The sequence below is a fragment of the Octopus sinensis genome, unplaced genomic scaffold (genome assembly GCF_006345805.1).
Source record: "Octopus sinensis unplaced genomic scaffold, ASM634580v1 Contig18124, whole genome shotgun sequence".
NCBI classification, from domain to species: Eukaryota; Metazoa; Mollusca; class Cephalopoda; order Octopoda; family Octopodidae; genus Octopus; species Octopus sinensis.
Window position 1 is genome coordinate 1 of NW_021835564.1, and position 22500 is coordinate 22500.

A 22500-nucleotide genomic window follows, 5' to 3' on the forward strand; every position below is an offset into this window, starting at 1 on the left:
GAACACCGCTCACTATTTGCGTGCTAATGGAAGTGGCCCCATTGGCTACTACCACCTGACTTCTATTCTTCAGAAGTCGTGAAGCCATTCTCCTAGTTTTCCAACTATGCCAAGATCACGCAGTTTGTGACATATCATTCCATGATCGACTTTATCGAAGGCCTTTGCGAAGTCGAGATATTGACTTCCACATTTGAGTGTTTTAGCAGTTGTTTCAGCACCCAGTCATAGTGCTGCAGGAGCTGAGTTAAGCAGCTTCTTCCTGGTCGGAAACCATGTTGGGTGTCAGTCATTTTCTTCAAGGAAGGTGATTAGTTTCCTTCTGACTATTCGTTCCATGACCTTGCTGATGTGTATATATATACATTATATATATATTATAAATATATAATATATATAATATATATAATATATTATATATATATATATATATATATTATATATATATATACATTATAAAATATTATTCGAGACAAAACCACTATTTTGCAAAACAAACAAAGAAAGACTTAATCATACATAAATTTTAATAAATAGTCAAAAAAACCGCCACTACAATCGTTCTTGTCTTGATCGACAATCTTCAGGTGGACTTCCAATAATTCAGTGTCAAATTATATATACATTATTATATATTATATATAAAATATATATATATATATATATATAATATATATATATAGATATATATATATGTATATGTATATATATATATATTAAATTGACAAGTAAATTACGATGACTGAAATTATAAGGTATAGTTATCTTGTTATCATTTAGTTGTTGTCGTTGTTGTTGCTGCTGCAAGCCCTCGATCCAGGAAACCTATAATCAATACGAATTCCAGCTGTGTTTACTCCGCCTGTCTAGGTTTGCATTATTCAGTGTGTACATTATGCCGTTTGTTCATGTCCTGTATCTACAGTCTCTAATCCGTACATTATCAGGTGTGTATATATCCAGGGTGTACATCCAGCGTGGTTTTTCATTTGTATCGAAAGACAACACGGCTTGACATTGGTGAGGTTACTCTTTTACTCTTTTACTTGTTTCAGTCATTTGACTGCGGCCATGCTGGAGCACCGCCTTTTAGTCGAGCAACTCGACCCCGGGACTTATTCTTTTTGTAAGTCCAGTACTTATTCTATTGGTCTCTTTTTGCCGAACCGCTAAGTGACGGGGACGTAAACACACCAGTATCGGTTGTCGAGCAATGCTAGAGGGACAAACACAGACACACAAACATATACACACACATACACACACATACACACACACACACACACACACACACACACACACACACACAACACACACACACACACACACACACACATATATATATATATATATATGTATATATATATGTATGTACATATATACGACAGGCTTCTTTCAGTTTCCGTCTACCAAATCTACTCACAAGGCATTGGTCGGCCCGGGGCTTTAGCAGAAGACACTTGCCCAAGATGCCACGCAGTGCGACTGAACCGGAACCATGTGGTTGGTTAGCAAGCTACTTACCACACAGCCACTCCTGCACCTATAAATATATATATATATATATATATATATATATATATATATATATATATATATATATATATATATATATATATATATATATATATATATATATATATATATATATATATATATACGACAGGCTTCTTTCAGTTTCCGTCTACCAAATCCACTCACAAGGCATGTCATTGTTTATTCTTCACCTAACTCGGAACCTTCCATGCGTTTTGATCCGGAACTTATAGTCGACTGTGTGAATTTGATGACACGTTCACAGGTATTCTGCCAATACCTGTGAATGTGTGCATAACTGGAGTGACAAATCCGTATTCAATTTAGTACGCACGTATGTGTCAACACATAATTGCGCCGGTTCGCTGGCCCCAACTCTACCTTGATGCTTTTACGATTTAAATACCTGATTCTATCGAATCCTGAAAATACAAACATACATACCTACATACATACATATATATATATATATATATATATTGAATTATAAGATATATATGTATGCTATTAAGGTTCTCATTTTGTTAAATGAATAAATAATCCAACATTCTAATATCCGAAAGTTAATGAACACACTAAATTTGTTTCTCCATTTTCTTATTTGTATTATACTTACCTACCTACCTACCTACCTACCTACATACTTACCTACCTATCTACATACCTACCTACCTATCTACATACCTACCTACCTATCTACATACCTACCTACCTACCTACCACCTACATACATACATACATACTACATACATACATACATACATACATACACACACCTACCTACCTACATACCTACCTACCTACCTACATGCATACATACATACCTACCTACCTGCCTACCTACATACCTTCCTACCTATCTACATACCTACCTACCTACCTACATACATACATACATACATACACACACCTACATACATATCTACCTACATACATACATACATACACACACCTACCTACCTACATACATACATACATACACACACCTACCTACCTACATACCTACCTACCTACCTACATACATACATACATACATACACACACCTACATACATACATACATACATACCTACCTACTTACATACATACATACACACACCTACCTACCTACCTACATACATACATACATACCTACCTACCCACCTACTTACATACCTACCTACCTACCTACCTACCTACATATATACATACATACATACATACACACACACACACACACACATACATACATACATACATACATACATGTATGTTCTTTCTTTTATTCTTTTTCTTGTTTGTCATTTGACTGCAGCCATGCTGGTGGGTACCGCATTAAAGGGTTGTAGTTGAACAATCGATCCTAGGACTTTTTTAAAGCCTCGTATTTATTCTATCGGTCGCTTTTGACGAACCGCTCAGTTACGGGGACATAAACACACCAGCACCGGTTGTCAAGTGGTGATGGTGGGACATACACGCATACATACATACATATATATATTATATATATATATATATATATCTATATATATATATATATATATATATGCGTTTATATATTTGTTTTGCAAGATTCTTGATGTGAAATCGTGTGTTGAAAACAAATATTGTTATATTTCGGAATGGTCATTTTGCCAGTTTAGCCAATAAAAACGCCCGCACTATATATTTAGTGTTAATTTGCTTCGGCTTTATTTATTTTTTACATTAATGTTAATCTTATTTCGGCCAGAGTTCTTTCGTCACACTTCTGTGGCCTCATCAGTGGTCCTTTTCTTTCTTCTTTCTTATTTGTGTGTCTCTCTTTACTAACGGTCAGCCATTTTGTATTCCTATTGTATGTGTCTTTATTTGCGCATGCGTATATCCTTATGTGTGTCTATGTTTAGTTAGTGTGTGTGGGGGTGGGGAGGGCTTTGATATTTATACACGTTCGTGTGATTTGTTTTTGTTTATTTTGTTCATGTGTTTACACCTACTTATTAGTTTTTGTTTTTGTATTTAATTAAATATATATATGTATACACACACACACACACACACACATATATATATATATACACACACAGGCATGTGCACATACATGTATAAGATAACGGGAGAGTTATGCGTGCAAAAACGAAAGATGTAATGTTTCTCAAAAAAAAATTGGGGCAGATTGATAACGCGTCGTTGTGTTAATCTTGATTTACTGTTGAAACAACTCTTTGGAAGTGTTATATCTGGAGCACTATTAAATTTCATACTCCATAAAAAAAAACCCACAACAATTAAAATCAGTATAGGATGTCAGTTAAAAGAGAATTACGTGATTAAGAAAACAATGGAAATCTAAAGCTAGGTCAAGATTGTATCAAAAGAGTATTTTAAAAATATGAACGTAAGTCATAGATCTTATTCGAAGTTCGTCTGATAAGGAACGACATTAGGGCAAAAATTTCATGACGAAAAGTAATACATCAAAACGTGGATTGACGCAAAACAAGATTGTTGTTTATGATAAGGCCAACCTTCGTCTTAAACTAAGTTTGGTATATGCTTAGTATATTGGGGACGCGTGGCTTTATGGTAAGACCATCCATCGTCTTAAACTAAGTTTGGTATATGCTTAGTATATTGGGGACGCGTAGATTTATGATAAGGCCATCCATCGTCTTAAACTAAGTTTGGTATATGCTTAGTATATTGGGGACGCGTGGCTTTATGATAAGGTCATCCATCATCTTAAACTAAGTTTGGTATATGCTTAGTATATTGGGGACGCGTGGCTTTATGATAAGGCCACCCATCGTCTTAAACTAAGTTTGGTATATGCTTAGTATATTGGGGACGCGTGGCTTTATGATAAGGCCATCCATCGTCTTAAACTAAGTTTGGTATATGCTTAGTATATTGGGGACGCGTGGCTTTATGATAAGGCCATCCATCGTCTTAAACTAAGTTTGGTATATGCTTCGTATATTGGGGACGCGTGGCTTTATGATAAGGCCACCCATCGTCTTAAACTAAGTTTGGTATATGCTTAGTATATTGGGGACGTGAGGCTTTATGATAAGGTCTTCCATCGTCTTAAACTAAGTTTGGTATATGCTTAGTATATTGGGGACGCGTGGCTTTATGATAAGGCCATCCATCGTCTTAAACTAAGTTTGGTATATGCTTAGTATATTGGGGACGCGTGGCTTTATGGTAAGGCCACCCATCGTCTTAAACTAAGTTTGGTATATGCTTAGTATATTGGGGACGTGAGGCTTTATGATAAGGTCTTCCATCGTCTTAAACTAAGTTTGGTATATGCTTAGTATATTGGGGACGCGTGGCTTTATGATAAGGCCATCCATCGTCTTAAACTAAGTTTGGTATATGCTTAGTATATTGGGGACGTGTGGCTTTATGATAAGGTCTTCCATCGTCTTAAACTAAGTTTGGTATATGCTTAGTATATTGGGGACGCGTGGCTTTATGATAAGGTCTTCCATCGTCTTAAACTAAGTTTGGTATATGCTTAGTATATTGGGGACGCGTGGCTTTATGATAAGGTCTTCCATCGTCTTAAACTAAGTTTGGTATATGCTTAGTATATTGGGGACGCGTGGCTTTATGATAAGGCCACCCGTCGTCTTAAACTAAGTTTGGTATATGCTTAGTATATTGGGGACGTGTGGCTTTATGATAAGGCCATCCATCGTCTTAAACTAAGTTTGGTATATGCTTAGTATATTGGGGACGCGTGGCTTTATGATAAGGCCATCCATCGTCTTAAACTAAGTTTGGTATATGCTTAGTATATTGGGGACGTGTGGCTTTATGATAAGGCCATCCATCGTCTTAAACTAAGTTTGGTATATGCTTAGTATATTGGGGACGCGTGGCTTTATGATAAGGCCATCCATCGTCTTAAACTAAGTTTGGTATATGCTTAGTATATTGGGGACGTGTGGCTTTATGATAAGGTCTTCCATCGTCTTAAACTAAGTTTGGTATATGCTTAGTATATTGGGGACGCGTGGCTTTATGATAAGGTCTTCCATCGTCTTAAACTAAGTTTGGTATATGCTTAGTATATTGGGGACGTGTGGCTTTATGATAAGGTCTTCCATCGTCTTAAACTAAGTTTGGTATATGCTTAGTATATTGGGGACGCGTGGCTTTATGATAAGGTCTTCCATCGTCTTAAACTAAGTTTGGTATATGCTTAGTATATTGGGGACGCGTGGCTTTATGATAAGGCCATCCATCGTCTTAAACTAAGTTTGGTATATGCTTAGTATATTGGGGACGCGTGGCTTTATGGTAAGACCATCCATCGTCTTAAACTAAGTTTGGTATATGCTTAGTATATTGGGGACGCGTAGATTTATGATAAGGCCATCCATCGTCTTAAACTAAGTTTGGTATATGCTTAGTATATTGGGGACGCGTGGCTTTATGATAAGGCCATCCATCGTCTTAAACTAAGTTTGGTATATGCTTAGTATATTGGGGACGCGTGGCTTTATGATAAGGCCATCCATCGTCTTAAACTAAGTTTGGTATATGCTTCGTATATTGGGGACGCGTGGCTTTATGATAAGGCCACCCATCGTCTTAAACTAAGTTTGGTATATGCTTAGTATATTGGGGACGTGAGGCTTTATGATAAGGTCTTCCATCGTCCTTAAACTAAGTTTGGTATATGCTTAGTATATTGGGGACGCGTGGCTTTATGATAAGGCCATCCATCGTCTTAAACTAAGTTTGGTATATGCTTAGTATATTGGGGACGCGTGGCTTTATGGTAAGGCCCCCATCGTCTTAAACTAAGTTTGGTATATGCTTAGTATATTGGGGACGTGAGGCTTTATGATAAGGTCTTCCATCGTCTTAAACTAAGTTTGGTATATATGCTAGTATATTGGGGACGCGTGGCTTTATGATAAGGCCATCCATCGTCCTTAAACTAAGTTTGGTATATGCTTAGTATATTGGGGACGTGTGGCTTTATGATAAGGTCTTCCATCGTCTTAAACTAAGTTTGGTATATGCTTATATATTGGGGACGCGTGGCTTTATGATAAGGCCTCCATCGTCTTAAACTAAGTTTGGTATATGCTTAGTATATTGGGGACGCGTGGCTTTATGATAAGGTCTTCCATCGTCTTAAACTAAGTTTGGTATATGCTTAGTATATTGGGGACGCGTGGCTTTATGATAAGGCCACCCGTCGTCTTAAACTAAGTTTGGTATATGCTTAGTAATGGGGGACGTGTGGCTTTATGATAAGGTCATCCATCGTCTCTTAAACTAAGTTTGGTATATGCTTAGTATATTGGGGACGCGTGGCTTTATGATAAGGCCATCCATCGTCTTAAACTAAGTTTGGTATATGCTTAGTATATGGGGACGTGTGGCTTTATGATAAGGCCATCCATCGTCTTAAACTAAGTTTGGTATATGCTTAGTATATTGGGGACGCGTGGCTTTATGATAAGGCCATCCATCGTCTTAAACTAAGTTTGGTATATGCTTAGTATATTGGGGACGTGTGGCTTTATGATAAGGTCTTCCATCGTCTAAACTAAGTTGGGATATGCGCTTAGTATATTGGGGACGCGTGGCTTTATGATAAGGTCTTCCATCGTCTTAAACTAAGTTTGGTATATGCTTAGTATATTGGGGACGTGTGGCTTTATGATAAGGTCTTCCATCGTCTTAAACTAAGTTTGGTATATGCTTAGTATATTGGGGACGCGTGGCTTTATGATAAGGTCTTCCATCGTCTTAAACTAAGTTTGGTATATGCTTAGTATATTGGGGACGCGTGGCTTTATGATAAGGCCATCCATCGTCTTAAACTAAGTTTGGTATATGCTTAGTATATTGGGGACGTGTGGCTTTATGATAAGGCCATCCATCGTCTTAAACTAAGTTTGGTATATGCTTAGTATATTGGGGACGCGTAGCTTTATGATAAGGTCTTCCATCGTCTTAAACTAAGTTTGGTATATGCTTAGTATATTGGGGACGCGTGGCTTTATGATAAGGCCACCCATCATCTTAAACTAAGTTTGGTATATGCTTAGTATATTGGGGACGTGTGGCTTTATGATAAGGTCTTCCATCGTCTTAAACTAAGTTTGGTATATGCTTAGTATATTGGGGACGCGTGGCTTTATGATAAGGCACCCATCATCTTAAACTAAGTTTGGTATATGCTTAGTATAGGGACGTGTGGCTTTATGATAAGGTCTTCCATCGTCTTAACTAAGTTTGGTATATGCTTAGTATATTGGGGACGCGTGGCTTTATGATAAGGTCTTCCATCGTCTTAAACTAAGTTTGGTATATGCTTAGTATATTGGGGACGTGTGGCTTTATGATAAGGTCTTCCATCGTCTTAAACTAAGTTTGGTATATGCTTAGTATATTGGGGACGCGTGGCTTTATGATAAGGTCTTCCATCGTCTTAAACTAAGTTTGGTATATGCTTAGTATTTTGGGGACGCGTGGCTTTATGATAAGGCCATCCATCGTCTTAAACTAAGTTTGGTATATGCTTAGTATATTGGGGACGTGTGGCTTTATGATAAGGCCATCCATCGTCTTAAACTAAGTTTGGTATATGCTTAGTATATGGGGACGCGTGGCTTATGATAAGGTCTTCCATCGTCTTAAACTAAGTTTGGTATATGCTTAGTATATTGGGGACGCGTGGCTTTATGATAAGGCCACCCATCGTCTTAAACTAAGTTTGGTATATGCTTAGTATATTGGGGACGCGTGGCTTTATGATAAGGCCACCCATCGTCTTAAACTAAGTTTGGTATATGCTTAGTATATTGGGGACGCGTGGCTTTATGATAAGGCCACCCATCGTCTTAAACTAAGTTTGGTATATGCTTAGTATATTGGGGACGCGTGGCTTTATGATAAGGCCACCCATCGTCTTAAACTAAGTTTGGTATATGCTTAGTATATTGGGGACGTGTGGCTTTATGGTAAGGTCTTCCATCGTCTTAAACTAAGTTTGGTATATGCTTGGTATATTGGGGACGCGTGGCTTTATGGTAAGGGATGTTGCACTCATGATGGCACAATTGTGACTTCGATATCTTGACTGAGCAATGGGTTGTGTTCTTGAGCATAATACTTCATTTCACGTTGCTCCAGTCTACTCAGCTTGGAAAACTGAGTTATACTGCGATGGACTGGCATCCCGTCCATTGGGGAATATATATATATATATATATATATATATATATAAAATAATATGTTACATTACTCGATAGTCAAGATAAAACTCTGAGTCTCAGATGCCGAAATGGGAATCCACAACGCCATCTCTTCGGCGTTGTGGATTCCCACTTCGGCATCTGAAACTCAGAGTTTTATCTTGACTATCGAGTAATGTAACATATTGTATAGATAAATTTCCTTTATTTACATAATATTGAGGTCTCTTTCTTTCTTTTGTTATCTTACCGTTTTACCAATAAATCACCTCCCGGACGACGTTATTCTCAACTAAGTGCTAATACGGCCTTTTTGGATTATCGCCTAACATCGGTTGAGGACTCTTACACACAGAAGAATTTAATATGGATGCATATTACATAGATTATTCTATGAAAAACCGAAGAGATGGCGTTGTGGATTCCCACTTCGGCATCTGAGACTCAGAGTTTTATCTTGACTACCGAGTAATGTAACATATTATTTTATAGATAAATTTCCTCTATTTACATAATATTGAGGTCTCTTTCTTTCTTTTGTTATCTTACCGTTTTACCAATAAATCACCTCCCGGACGACGTTATTCTCAACTAAGTGCTAATACGGCCTTTTTGGATTATCGCCTAACATCGGTTGAGGACTCTTACACACAGAAGAATTTAATATGGATGCATATTACATAGATTATTCTATGAAAAACCGAAGAGATGGCGTTGTGGATTCCCACTTCGGCATCTGAGACTCAGAGTTTTATCTTGACTATCGAGTAATGTAACATATTATTTTATAGATAAATTTCCTCTATTTACATAATATTGAGGTCTCTTTCTTTCTTTTGTTATCTTACCGTTTTACCAATATACATATATATATATATATATATATATATATATATAGTGGTTGTATACTGTCAACATAGCGTGACAGTCCCGTAAGGGAATTACACCACCGCTGTTTAGCCCTAGGAAGCATCGACACTTCCTGTCGGCTTTGACACATTTCCTGTGTCTTTATATTTGCGAAGCGGAGGCAAGCACCCCCACCTGCTAGGATTCACACCTGAAAACATGCATGTTTCTGGGTCTTACCCGTCATCAGTCCGGGATAGTGAGCCCTGCTAGCTGAGATGCCTGTCTAGCCTTCGCAAATATATATATATTTACAGTGAAATCTATTCACTGGTCACCGTAATTAGAAATATTGAATTTCTAAATGTCTCACGCCACACAGTTCTGGAAACTGGTTTAATGTGTATATGGCTCAGGAAGAACCTTTCCTGTTGGGTGTATACAATGTAAAGAATGTTAAACTTTTACAGCATGGTATATATACTTTAGTGAAAGACACCTTCGCCATTCAAAAACGTATAAAGACTCTTAACATCACTTACACATATTATTTCGTGTCAAACTTTGACACTAAACAGTATTTGAGATGCAGTGGAATCGCGTCAGTGACCAGGTCACATTTGGCATGACGAAAATTTTGACACTAAATACTAAATGCTTAAACAGAAGTTAACAGTTCTTAGTATTTTTTTAAATAGGACAAGTGAGTCCATAACCCGTGGCCTTCTACATGGGATGGAGCCAGCCTACGTATGCATACCTTCCCTTCTTGGGACACAAAACTCTACTTGTGAAGACGTGTTGAGGCAAGTGAGGATCAGAATCGAAATCGATCAATGGAAATTGCGGATGTGTTACCAGTGCCGGTGGCATGTAAGAGAACTTTCCGTTTCGCGACCGTTGCCAGCACCGCCCCGTTTCATGTCCTTTGCCAGCCTCGCCTGGCCCTCGTGCCGGTGGCACATAAAAAGCACCATCCGTTCGTGGCCGTTTGCCAGCTCTGTCTGGCACCAGTGCGGGTGGCACGTAAAAAGCACCCACTACACTCACGGAGTGGTTGGCGTTAGGAAGGGCATCCAGCCGTAGAAACACTGCCAGATTTGACTGGGCCTAATGAAGCCTTCTGGCTTCCCAGACCCCAGTTGAATCGTCCAACCCATGCTAGCATGGAAAGCGGACGCTAAACGATGATGATGATGACAAATATGCGTTTTCCAGAAGGAGGCACTGGTGGCAGAAACGCTAGCAAGCCGGACAAAATGCTAAGCGACATTCCGTTCGCCTTTGCGTTTTGAGTTCAAATACCGCGACGGGATCGACTTTGCCTTTCGTCCTTTCAGGGTCGATAAAATAAGTACCACTTGAGCACTGGGGCCGATGTAATCGACTTAACCCCTCCTCCGCAATTGCTGGCCTTATGCCAAAATTTGGGGTCCATTGTTATATAAAGTGTGGAAGCACTCCGTCGGTTACGACGCCGAGGGTTCCGGTTGATCCGAATCAACGGAACAGCCTGCTCGTGAAATTAACGTGTAAGTGGCTGAGCACTCACAGACACGTGCACCCTTAACGTAGTTCTCGGGGATATTCAGCGTGACACAGAGAGTGACAAGGCGGCCCCTTGAAATACAGGTACAACAGAAACAGGAAGTAAGAGTGAGAGAAAGTTGTGGTGAAAGAGTACAGCAGGAATCACCACCATCCCCTGCCGGAGCCTCGTGGAGCTTTAGGTGTTTTCGCTCAATAAACACTCACAACGCCCGGTCTGGGAATCGAAACCGCGATCCTATGACCGCGAGTCCGCTGCCCTAACCACCGGGCCATTGCGCCTCCACAAAATATATATATATATATATTATATATAATATATATATATATATATATATATATATATATATATATATATATAATATATATATATATATATTATATATATATATATATATATATATATATATATATATAATATATATATATAAAGTAAACAGCATATCACCTCAGACTGCTGTTGCTTTTTAAATATTGTGCTCTTAGGCATAGGCGTGGCTGATTGGTGAGAAACTTGCTTCCTAACCACGTGGTTTCGGGTTCGATCCCCATGGGTAAGTGTCTCTTCTCTTGTAGCCCTCAGACCGAACAAACCCTTGTGAGTGGGTTTGGCAGGCGGAAATTGAAAGGAGCCTGTCGTGTATGTGTCTTTGTGTCTGTGTTTTGTGCCCTATCATCCCGTGACTTAGCGATACTGCAAAAGACACCGATAGGTTTTTTTCGGTTTGAACGGCAGTTTTTTCTAGCGGTGTCATATGAAATTGTCACCCATAATTATGAACGTAGTATCGATCTATTGCATTTCTATCTACTTTAGGGTTAGGGGTGGGGAGAAGGATATCTTTTTTTCTTCACAAATGTAAATAAACCCAATCTGTTTCTTAAACGAGGGACATATTCAAACGGTACAGAATGCTTTTTACCTCAATAGACGTCACTGATTGGTTGAAATTTCAGAAATTGAAGAAAAAAAACAGCAAATATCTTACAAACTAGAATTTTCTCAATAAAACCAAGAGAAAAAGATGTTTTATAAATACATTCTACCAGTATACGAAGTTTAAAAGTGTTTAATTACGTGGAAATTATTTTAAAAAACTGCCGTTCAAACCGAAAAGATCCATGAAATGTACTGGGATCGATTCTTTCGACTAAAAATTCTTCAAGGAGTGTCCCAGTACGGCTGTAGTCCAATGACTGAAACAAGTAAAAGGTGAAACGATTAAAATACTAGATGCAAGAAGCATGAGTGAATATTCAATGAATTTTTTATTTTCATCATCATCATCATCATCGTTTAACGTCCGTTCTCCATGCTAGCATGGGTTGGACGGTTCGACCGGGGATCTGGGAAGCCAGAAGGCTGCACCAGGCTCCAGTCTTATCTGGCAATGTTTCTACAGCTGGATGCCCTTCCTAACGCCAACCACTCCGTGAGTGTAGTGGGTGCTTTTTACGTGCCACCTGCACAGGTGCCAGGCAAGGCTGGCAACGGCCACGGTCGGATTGGTGTATTTTATGTGCCACCGGCACGGAAGCCAGTCGAGGCGGCGCTGGCATCGGCCACGAGTCGGATAGTGCTTTTTACGTACCACCAGACCAGGGATCCTGGCTGGTTCAATTCGATTTCGCTTGCCCCAACATGTCTTCGCAAGCAAAGAGGGTTGGCATGGGTGCCTGTCGTACGGTCGGATTGGTGTATTTTATGTCCCACTGGCACGGAAGCCAGTCGAGGCGGCGCTGGCATCGGCCACGAGTCGGATAGTGCTTTTTACGTACCACCAGACCAGGGATCCTGGCTGGTTCAATTCGATTTCGCTTGCCCCAACATGTCTTCGCAAGCAAAGAGGGTTGGCATGGGTGCCTGTCGTACGGTCGGATTGGTGTATTTTATGTGCCACTGGCACGGAAGCCAGTCGAGGCGGCGCTGGCATCGGCCACGAGTCGGATAGTGCTTTTTACGTACCACCAGACCAGGGATCCTGGCTGGTTCAATTCGATTTCGTTTTCGCTTTCGCTTGCCCCAACATGTCTTCGCAAGCAAAGGGGGTTGGCATGGGTGCCTGTCGTCGGATGAGGTTCTATATCGACTTCGCTTGCCTCAACAGGTCTTTGTGTCCAAGGGAGGAAAGGCATTCATAAGTGGGCTGGGCTCACTTGTCCTGCCTGGTCTTCTCACGTACAGCATATTTCCAAAGGTCTTGGTCGCTGGTCATTTCCTCAGTGAGGCCTAAAGGTCGTGCTTCACCACCTCGTCCCAGGTTTTCCTGGGTCTACCTCTTCCACGGGTTCCCTCAACTGCTAGGGATTGGCACTTTCTCACACACCTATCTTCATCCATTCTCGCCACATGACCATACCAGCGCAATCGTCTCTCTTGCACACCACAACTGATGCTTCTTAGGTACAACATTTCTCTCAAGGTACTAACGCTCTGTCGAGTATGTACACTGACATTACACATCCATCGGAGCATACTGGCCTCATTCCTCACGAGCTTATGCATGTCCTCAGCAGTCACGGCCCATGTTTCACTGCCATGTAGCATGGCTGTTCGTACACATGCATCATACAGTCTGCCTTTTACTCTGAGCGAGAGGCCTTTAGTCACCAGCAGAGGTAAGAGCTCCCACGGGAATATAACTAGGTTTAAACACGTTTTGAACTTCTGACGATGCTATCTCTCCATGACGTGACTAATTCTGAGTACTTCTTCTCAATGAGGTTACAGCAAAGAATGTCATATGATTCATCTAAATATGATTCATCTAAATACAGAACTTAGAAAAACTAATTTACATGTAACTTTTTTCAAATAATACAATCTCTTAATGACATGATACTAAATATAACACAACGTTTACCCTACCACAACTTTGCTTTTTATCGCATTTTACCTACCACTAATTTTTTTGTTAGTAATAAACACAGTTATACACACACACACACACACACACACATACACACACACACACACACACACACATATATATATATAGTCGCCATGATAGATCGTTAGCCACTACACACATTTTTTTCTCTCCTTGTTTTTTCTGTGTCCCTTTCTGTAGAAGAGCGTAGGCTCGAAACGTAAAAAACTTTTTCTATTCCTGAGCGTTATACTAATACATCTGTTTGTTTTGTACACCACATGTCTTCGTCTTTTGTTTTTTTCGTAAACTCTCCCTATATATATATATATATATATAAATATAGGGATGGTATTATTAAAATACCATCACAAGTGGTAAGCGAATTATCAGCCGTACAGGCAAATTAATAAAATATATACATACAGTATTAGATATGTACATATATACACAAGGGTACTACATGAGTACCTAAATCGCTAATGATAGAAGTCAAAAAATACTTCTGTACCACCGAATAGTCACAAATTCATTACAGACAAGATAGGAAAAAATATCAGTTATAAATAAATAAATATATATATATAATATATATATATATATATATATATATATATATTATATATATATATATATATATATATATATATATATATATATATATATATATATATATTATATATATATATAGGCGCAGGAGTGGCTGTGTGGTAAGTAGCTTGCTAACCAACCACATGGTTCCAGGTTCAGTCCCACTGCGTGGCATCTTGGGCAAGTGTTTTCTACTATAGCCTCGGGCCGACTAATGCCTTGTGAGTGAATTTGGTAGACGGAAACTGAAAGAAGCCTGTCGTGTATGTGTTTGTGTGTCGGTGTTTGTACCCCTAGCATTGCTTGACAACCGATGCTGGTGTGTTTACGTCCCCGTCACTTAGCGGTTCGGCAAAAGAAACCGATAGAATAAGTACTGGGCTTACAAAGAATAAGTCCCGGCATCAATTTGCTCGACTAAAGGCGGTGCTCCAGCATGGCCGCAGTCAAATGACTGAAACATGTAAAAGAGTAAAAGAGAATATTAATAGTGACTTGGGTTTTTTTGAGAGTATATGATTTTGATTTGATTTTTCCAGTTTCAGCTAATGAGCTGTGGCCATGCTGGGGCACCGCCATATGTATATGCATATCATCTAAATTGCATATCATCTAAATTTCTAACCGCTGGTTTTTATCTTGTTTTCTACTGCCTTTTCATCTTTATCGTCTAATAAGATACAACCTCATTTCGGTCGGGGTTTTTTTCTGTGGCGGGAAGTTGGCGGTGGGGGGGGGAAGCTTTTATCATTTGATAATGGCTCTCTGCGCGTTACAAATACATTCATACAAGCGTTAAGCCTATTGCATTTGTTAAATTTTGTCCTTCCTCTATCGTCTTTTGTTCATCGTGTCATGTCTTAGCGAAGACATGACACGATGTAGGTAAAGAAATTTGAAAAGAATATACGAATATACGAAACAGGTTATTTCTCAAAAAACTATGTTACTATACACAAAATTTTATAACAATTTTCTAACATAACGACTTAAATATATTTATTAACCTTATAATACAAGCCTTCTGTAGTTTTTTCGTTCTTTTTTACTTCTTATACATCCAACCACATGCTTTCACACAAAAACTTTCTCACCTATATATATATATATATATATATGTGTGTGTGTGTTGTGTGTGTGTGTGTGTGTGTGTGTGTGTGTGAGTATGTATGCAGTAATCTCTCATCATATCGCGGTTTATCAGTTAAGTTTACATCGATTCTGCCATATTGTGTTTTCCATTTATAATAAAAGGATCTTTTCGGTTTGAACGGCAGTTTTTTCTAGCGGTGTCATATAAAATTGTCACCCATAATTATGATCCTAGTATCAATCCATTGCATTTCAATCTGTTTTAGGGTTAGGGTATCTTTTTTTTCTTCACAAATGTAAATAAACCCAATCTGTTTCGGATCTTTTCCTTTTGAACGGCAGTTTTCAACACAATTTCTAGTTAACTAAACACTTTTAAACTTCATATACTGGTAGAATGTGTCAAAATAAAACATTTTTTTCTCTTGGCTTTCTTGAGAAAATTGTAATTTGTTTGTTTAACGTAGTTTAATTTTTCGAATTTTAACCAATCCTATGGCCTCTATTGAGCTAAAATCATTTGCTGCGTCTAAAACTGAGACAACATCCTGTCACTAACCCTAACTCTAACCCTAACCCTCACCCTAACCTTAGCCCTAAATTTTGGCCTTTCGTTTTTTTTCTTAATTGTTAAATTGATTTAATTGTTACGCGTGTCTAAAATTATTCGTTTTGTTTTTGTTTTGAGTTTTTGCTTTCGTTTTAGCCTTTCGTTTTTTTCTTAATTGTTATCCTTAAATTAATTTAACAATTAAGAAAAAAAAAAACCAAAGGCTAAAATGTTTTATTTCGACACATTCTACCAGTATACGAACTTTAAAAGTGTTTAGTTAACTAGATATTGTGTTGAAAACTGCCGTTCAAAAGGAAAAGATCCAAACACTGACTTCAGAATTCATGTAGGCATTGGGGACTTTTAGCATATTTCTATGTGGTCCCTATAACTGAAGTTCGTTCATATACATATTCGACAACTTTATCAAATAAACCAAAGCGTCAAGTCCTATTTTATAGTTGTAAAAGAAATAGAAAAACACGAAAATATGTTCTGTAATATTTTCATTATTGAATAATTCCGAAATATGTTGAATCCTGCCACGTCCTCAAATACTAACATATTTTTGCCATCTAATCATTTATTAATTGACAGATATTGTTGCTAAAGTCCACCGCTGCAGCATAAATAAATATAGTCACAACAGGCCTTTGTGCGCGAAATCTTGTGTACTTGCCTGGTAACAGATTTAATATTAGTGGCGACATGAAAAACCACTCAGAGATGGTTGTAATCAAAATGGGTTACCCCAGGGTTTAAATGAACAAAGATAAAAAAAATTTTTTTTTTCAAAATGGAAAATAGGTGGATTGAGTTCTCATTGTATATCAAAATATACCTTATTTTCTTTTTTAAAAAAGTGGATCTTTTCGGTTTGAACGACAGTTTTTTCTAGCGATGTCATATGAAATTGTCACCATAACTATGATCCTAGTATCGATCTATTGCATTTCAATCTATTTTAGGGTTAGGGGTGGAGGTAAGGGTATCTTTTTTTTCTTCACAAATATAAACAAACCCAATCTGTTTCGGATCTTTTCCTTTTGAACGGCAGTTTTCAACACAATTTCTAGTTAACTAAACACTTTTAAACTTCGTATACTGGTCGAATGTGTTTATAAAACATCTTTCTCTCTTGGCTTTCTTGAGAAAATTGTAATTTGTAAGTTTAACGTAGTTTAATTTTTCGAATTTTAACCAATCCTATGGCCTCTATTGAGCTAAAATCATTTTTTTTTTGTATATTTTGCAGATATTTCCGGCATATCGAATTGGAAAACAGAGAATGATGTTAGAATGGAGAGAACTTTATTATAATTTTTTCCAGGACTCTTGAGATATTTTACCCTTTTCTATTTTCTTACCAATTTTCAATGCTGATCTCTTTCTTGGTACCAGGGTCCTCAACATGAAGCCGATTTATAAACGGATCAGTATGTTCATAATTCTGTTCTTTTTCTGTGCTGTTGCCTATTATTTTGGCTACACATCTGTTCTAACAAAAGACGGTTCCAGGAATTTGCACTTACCTGACTCCGTTCTTAAAGCATTAACTTCAAATTGGCAAAAACTTTCGCAGTCGAAATTGGTGAAACTTAACGCCACGGCATCAAAGACAATGGCTACCTCAACTAGTGAAATAGTAAAAGCCATAAAAACTGCAGCGTTATCAAAACAAATTAAAAATTCTTGTAAAAACTGCGTTCCAAACAACATTCCAATTATTGTAGAGAACCGAGATATTTGCAAACGCCACAAGGATCCGTCAATTCAGTTGGATTTGTTTGTTATAATTTTCACTCAGTTCAAATTGAAAAAGCAACGGGACACCATTCGCAACACTTGGCTGAATCACTCAAGAAATAACACTTCGAACGTTCGTTATGCATTTGCGTTCGGTCGGCTTCCCACCGACGCAGATGACACAATGTTGTCGAAAGAAGCAAACATATACAAAGACATCGTTCAGGCGGATTTCAAGGACAGTTACCGGAATTTGACCTTTAAAACAATAACAATGCTTGGTTGGGTGAGCAGACATTGCCCTCACGTGAAACACGTGATGAAAACAGATGATGACATGTGGGTTAACATACCGAGAATAATTGAAACATTCAAAGAGCAACCCCTACATAAGACTGTTGCCGGCTGCTGTCCTTTGTCGGCGGGCCCTATACGTTCTAAAGAGTCCAAATGGTACGTTTCCTATGAAGAATACTCCAGAGACTCATATCCTGGCTTCTGTTCAGGAACTGGGTACGTGATGGATTTATATACTGCCACTAACATTCACAATGTCTCAGTATACGTGCCTTTTCTCTATTTAGAAGATGTGTACATATCTTTGTGTATAGAGTATCTGGGAAACGGTTTTCATTTACAGCCAATTCATGGGTTTTATAATTCTAGATACAATACAAACAATTTGTGTGATTTCCGTACGTCGGTATTAACCAGTCATTATATGTCCATAAATGCAATACAAGACATATGGAATGCTAAATGTAAGAGATAGAGAGAGTTGTGTGTGTGTGTGTGTGTGTGTATGTGTGTTTGGAGAGGTCTTGCATTGGTTTTTTTTTTTTAAATTGGAATCTAGGACATTGTGATTTTAATTTCAGACAAAGAATCGGACAGGTACAGTATAAACGAAATCGTTTCATTTCTTTAATCAGATATTCTCATTATTTCTCAAATTATCTCAAACATGAAATTGTTTGAAATTCTGTGATTATTATTTACCAGACACAAAAGAGAAAAAGAAAAAAAAAAAAAAACAATAATAGAAACGCCGAAAGTAACCGTGGGCGCAAACTGATGGTAAATTTCTGACAACGTTCGTGGTGAGAACACTAGCACCATGACCCCTCTCGAATAAAAAAATAAAAGAGGGATTGTTTAAAACGTGTTTTGCATAAAAGGGTCGTGAGTGGTTAACGTCTAGCTATCATCTTTCTCTCGAAAAATGTTAATCCCCGCTTAATTAAATTCGTACGCATATCTGGATGTATGTACATGCGTATTGCTGTGATCTGCTGCCATAGAGGGTGGTAAGTGAAAAGTGATAGAAGAAATTAGGTCTCTTGTAATTGCAAATATAGGTCATGAAATAATCCTTTCCACTTTAGGCACAAGGCCTGAAATTTTGGGAGAAGGGGATAAGTCGATTACATCGACCCCAGTGTTTAACTGGTACTTAATTTTATCGACCCCGAAAGGATGAAAGGGAAAGTCGACCTCGGCGGAATTTGAACTCGGAAGGTAGCGACGGACGAAATACTGCTAAGCCCGGACCGGACCGGGAATTGAACTTGCTACCTCATGATTGTGAGCCCCAACGCTCTAACCACTGAGCCATGCATCTTCATCTTATTAATAATACATATAGGCGCAGGAGTGGCTGTGTGGTAAGTAGCTTGCTAACCAACCACATGGTTCCGGGTTCAGTCCCACTGCGTGGCATCTTGGGTAAGTGTCTTCTGCTATAGCCCCAGGCCGACCAATGCCTTGTGAGTGGATTTGGTAGACGGAAACTGAAAGAAGCCTGTCGTATATATGTATATATATATATATATATATGTATGTGTGTGTCTGTGTTTGTCCCCCTAGCATTGCTTGACAACCAATGCTGGTGTGTTTATGTCCCCCGTCACTTAGCAGTTCGGCAAAAGAGACCGATAGAATAAGTACTGGGCTTACAAAGAATAAGTCCCGGGGTCGATTTGCTCGGCTAAATGCGGTGCTCCAGCATGGCCACAGTCAAATGACTGAAACAAGTAAAAGAGTAAAAGAGAGTATATATGAATATCTATTTGTCTATAAACACACACACACGAGAGAAAACGGTAATTACAGCTGGAATGGTTAGTCCTTATTGAGCGTACCTCAGGCTAAACATTTCTAGGAGAATTAATTGTTTTCACCATGTAAATTACACCCCATTTGAGGGCTTCCGCATAGTTTCAATCAATCCGATTTCACTCGACTTAAGACTACAGGAAAAGAAAATTGATCCGACAAGCTAACCTATGGGATTTCTAAATGCTAAGCACACTTCTTAACTATTTGGCCATGCTGGGTCTATGGCTATCTGTACAGAGATAGAATTTAAATAGAGGTGATATGCATCAGCGGTTCAAACCATAATCAAGGGAGACTACTCGAAAACAATTTATTTGCCTCGACTGGCCGCCGTGCAGGTGGCACGTAAAATGCACCAATCCGACCGTGGCCGATGCCAGCCTCGCCTGGCTCCAGTGCAGGTGGCACGTAAAAAGCACCCACTACACTCACGGAGTGGTTGGTGTTAGGAAGGGCATCCAGCTGTAGAAACATTGCCAGATAAGACCGGAGCCTGGTGCAGCCTCCTGGCTTTCCAGATCCCCAGTCGAACTGTCCAACCCATGCTAGCATGGAGAACGGACGTTAAACGATGATGATGATATAGGCATTATCAATGGAGGCTCAATGGCCCAGTGGTTAGGGCAGCGGACTCGCGGTCGTAGAATCGCGGGTTTGATCCCCAGACCGGGCGTTGTGTGTGTTTATTGAACGAAAATACCTAAAGCTCCACAAGGCTGTGGCAGGGCGTGGAGGTGATCCCTGCTATACTCTTTCGCCACAACTTTCTCTCACTCTTTCTTCTGTTGGCCTGCTCGCTTAGCCAGCGGGGTGTCGTCGTTTGAAGGCTAAAAACAATGCGAAGCGCATTGTGACCAGCGATGTGTAGCAACATCTGATAGCCTGGGCGGTCATGATAATATATGTATGTATGTATGTGTGGAGATGCAATGGCCCCGTGGTTTGGGCAGTGGACTCGCGGTTTCGATTCCCAGACCGGGCGTTGTGAGTGTTTATTGAGCAAAAACACTTAAAGCTCCACGAGGCTCCGGCAGGCCGGGCGAAAGACTTAGCAGCATTTCGTCCATCGCTACGTTGTGTGTTCAAATTCCGCTGAGGTCGATTTTACCTATCATCCTTTTGGGGTCGATAAATTAAAACAATTTCTCTCACCGTTCGTGCAGTTCTTTTTCCAATCCCAGTTTAAGTGTTCGGGTCTTCTTAACACCTTCTTAGCTGCTAAGAGTATGAAATCTGAGTTCAAATCTGTTAGTATATATATATATATGTTTTTTACAGTAAAGGACCAAGTTTTGATTGGTTATAATTTTGATGACGTCTTTTTGTTTTGGCAAAGTCTAGCCGTTTTGTTTGGTTGGCTTCCTGGTGATCTCCATTCCTTGCTGACTACGGCGAAGGAACAACTTCTGATTGGTTGCAGGTTTCGTGACGTCACTTATTTTGACCAAAAATATTTTCTGTTTTGGACAAAATATTTGTCTTGGCAAAGTTCAGCGTCTGCTTGGTTGACTTCCTTGGTAGGGGACTCTGTAACTTTCCTATCATAAATGGGGCTAGCATCGTAAAGTTCAGGTAAGATTTACGGCTAGTCGGCTTCAGTTCCTGCTAATATTTCCGTCACATCTCCCCTATTTCGTTTACTCCCTTGCAAAAACGAATAAAAAAAAAAGAATATAAAAATGAACATTAATCACTTTAATCTTTATTCCTCGCCCACATAAATGCAAGGCCTGTTTGTTTGTATATATAAATTGATATTTTTATTCAAAATAATCTGATTTACATTCTTTTTTCCCAATTTTTACAAAAATATTTTCATTGTATTTGGTTGTTTTCACCGTTTTTCTTTCATTAATGCAGTCGTTTGCAGACTATTATGATTGGTTGCTGCTGTTATCACGTGCTCAGTTTGATTCAAAAGGATCGTATGTAATATATTTGAGGATTGACGAAAAATAAATGGCTGCCAATTTTCATGTTTATCATTTAGTACTTTTCATTTTCCGTCTGAACGCCCATCAGTATCATCGACTTTGCGTTTTATTCACTCGGAGTCGATTTAACAAGTTTCAGTCAAATACTTGGGTGGAAGCATTCTCTCAATTAAATTCTGCCCACAAAATGTCTGACCTTGTACCAAGCTCAGTTCTTTTGTCAAAAAGAGAATGTATCCATCCTGTGGTGTGGTTGTGGATTTAGTTTAGACCGGGGCTTCACAAAATAGGTCCATATAGAGACTAAAGGGCGAATAAAATTTTGGTAGGAGTGAAAAGAAGTTTAGGGAACCATAAAGAATGAATTTATTAGCTTGAATCTCATAAAGTGGGTTCATATAAATTTTAAGGAGTGAATAAAATTTTGCTAGGAGTGAAAAGAAGTTTAGGGAACCATAAATAATGAATTTA

The 22500-nt window shown here is 38.7% G+C and overlaps 1 protein-coding gene across 2 annotated transcripts in view; it reads left to right on the forward strand.

Moving 5' to 3' along the window:
- The first annotated feature begins 999 nt into the window (after positions 1 to 999).
- The window catches only part of LOC115231304 (beta-1,3-galactosyltransferase 5-like), a 23576-nt gene continuing 2075 nt past the window's right edge, over positions 1000 to 22500 (forward strand). Inside the window, exons 1-2 of one of the 2 annotated variants that reach the window (XM_036500029.1) lie at positions 1000 to 1020; positions 17487 to 18490. In XM_036500029.1, coding sequence (XP_036355922.1) covers positions 17643 to 18490 — 848 coding nt within the window. In that variant the 5' untranslated portion in view covers positions 1000 to 1020; positions 17487 to 17642. Of the gene's footprint in view, positions 1021 to 17486; positions 19071 to 22500 lie in introns of those variants that run through there. The other variant, XM_029801360.2, reaches the window with a different exon arrangement.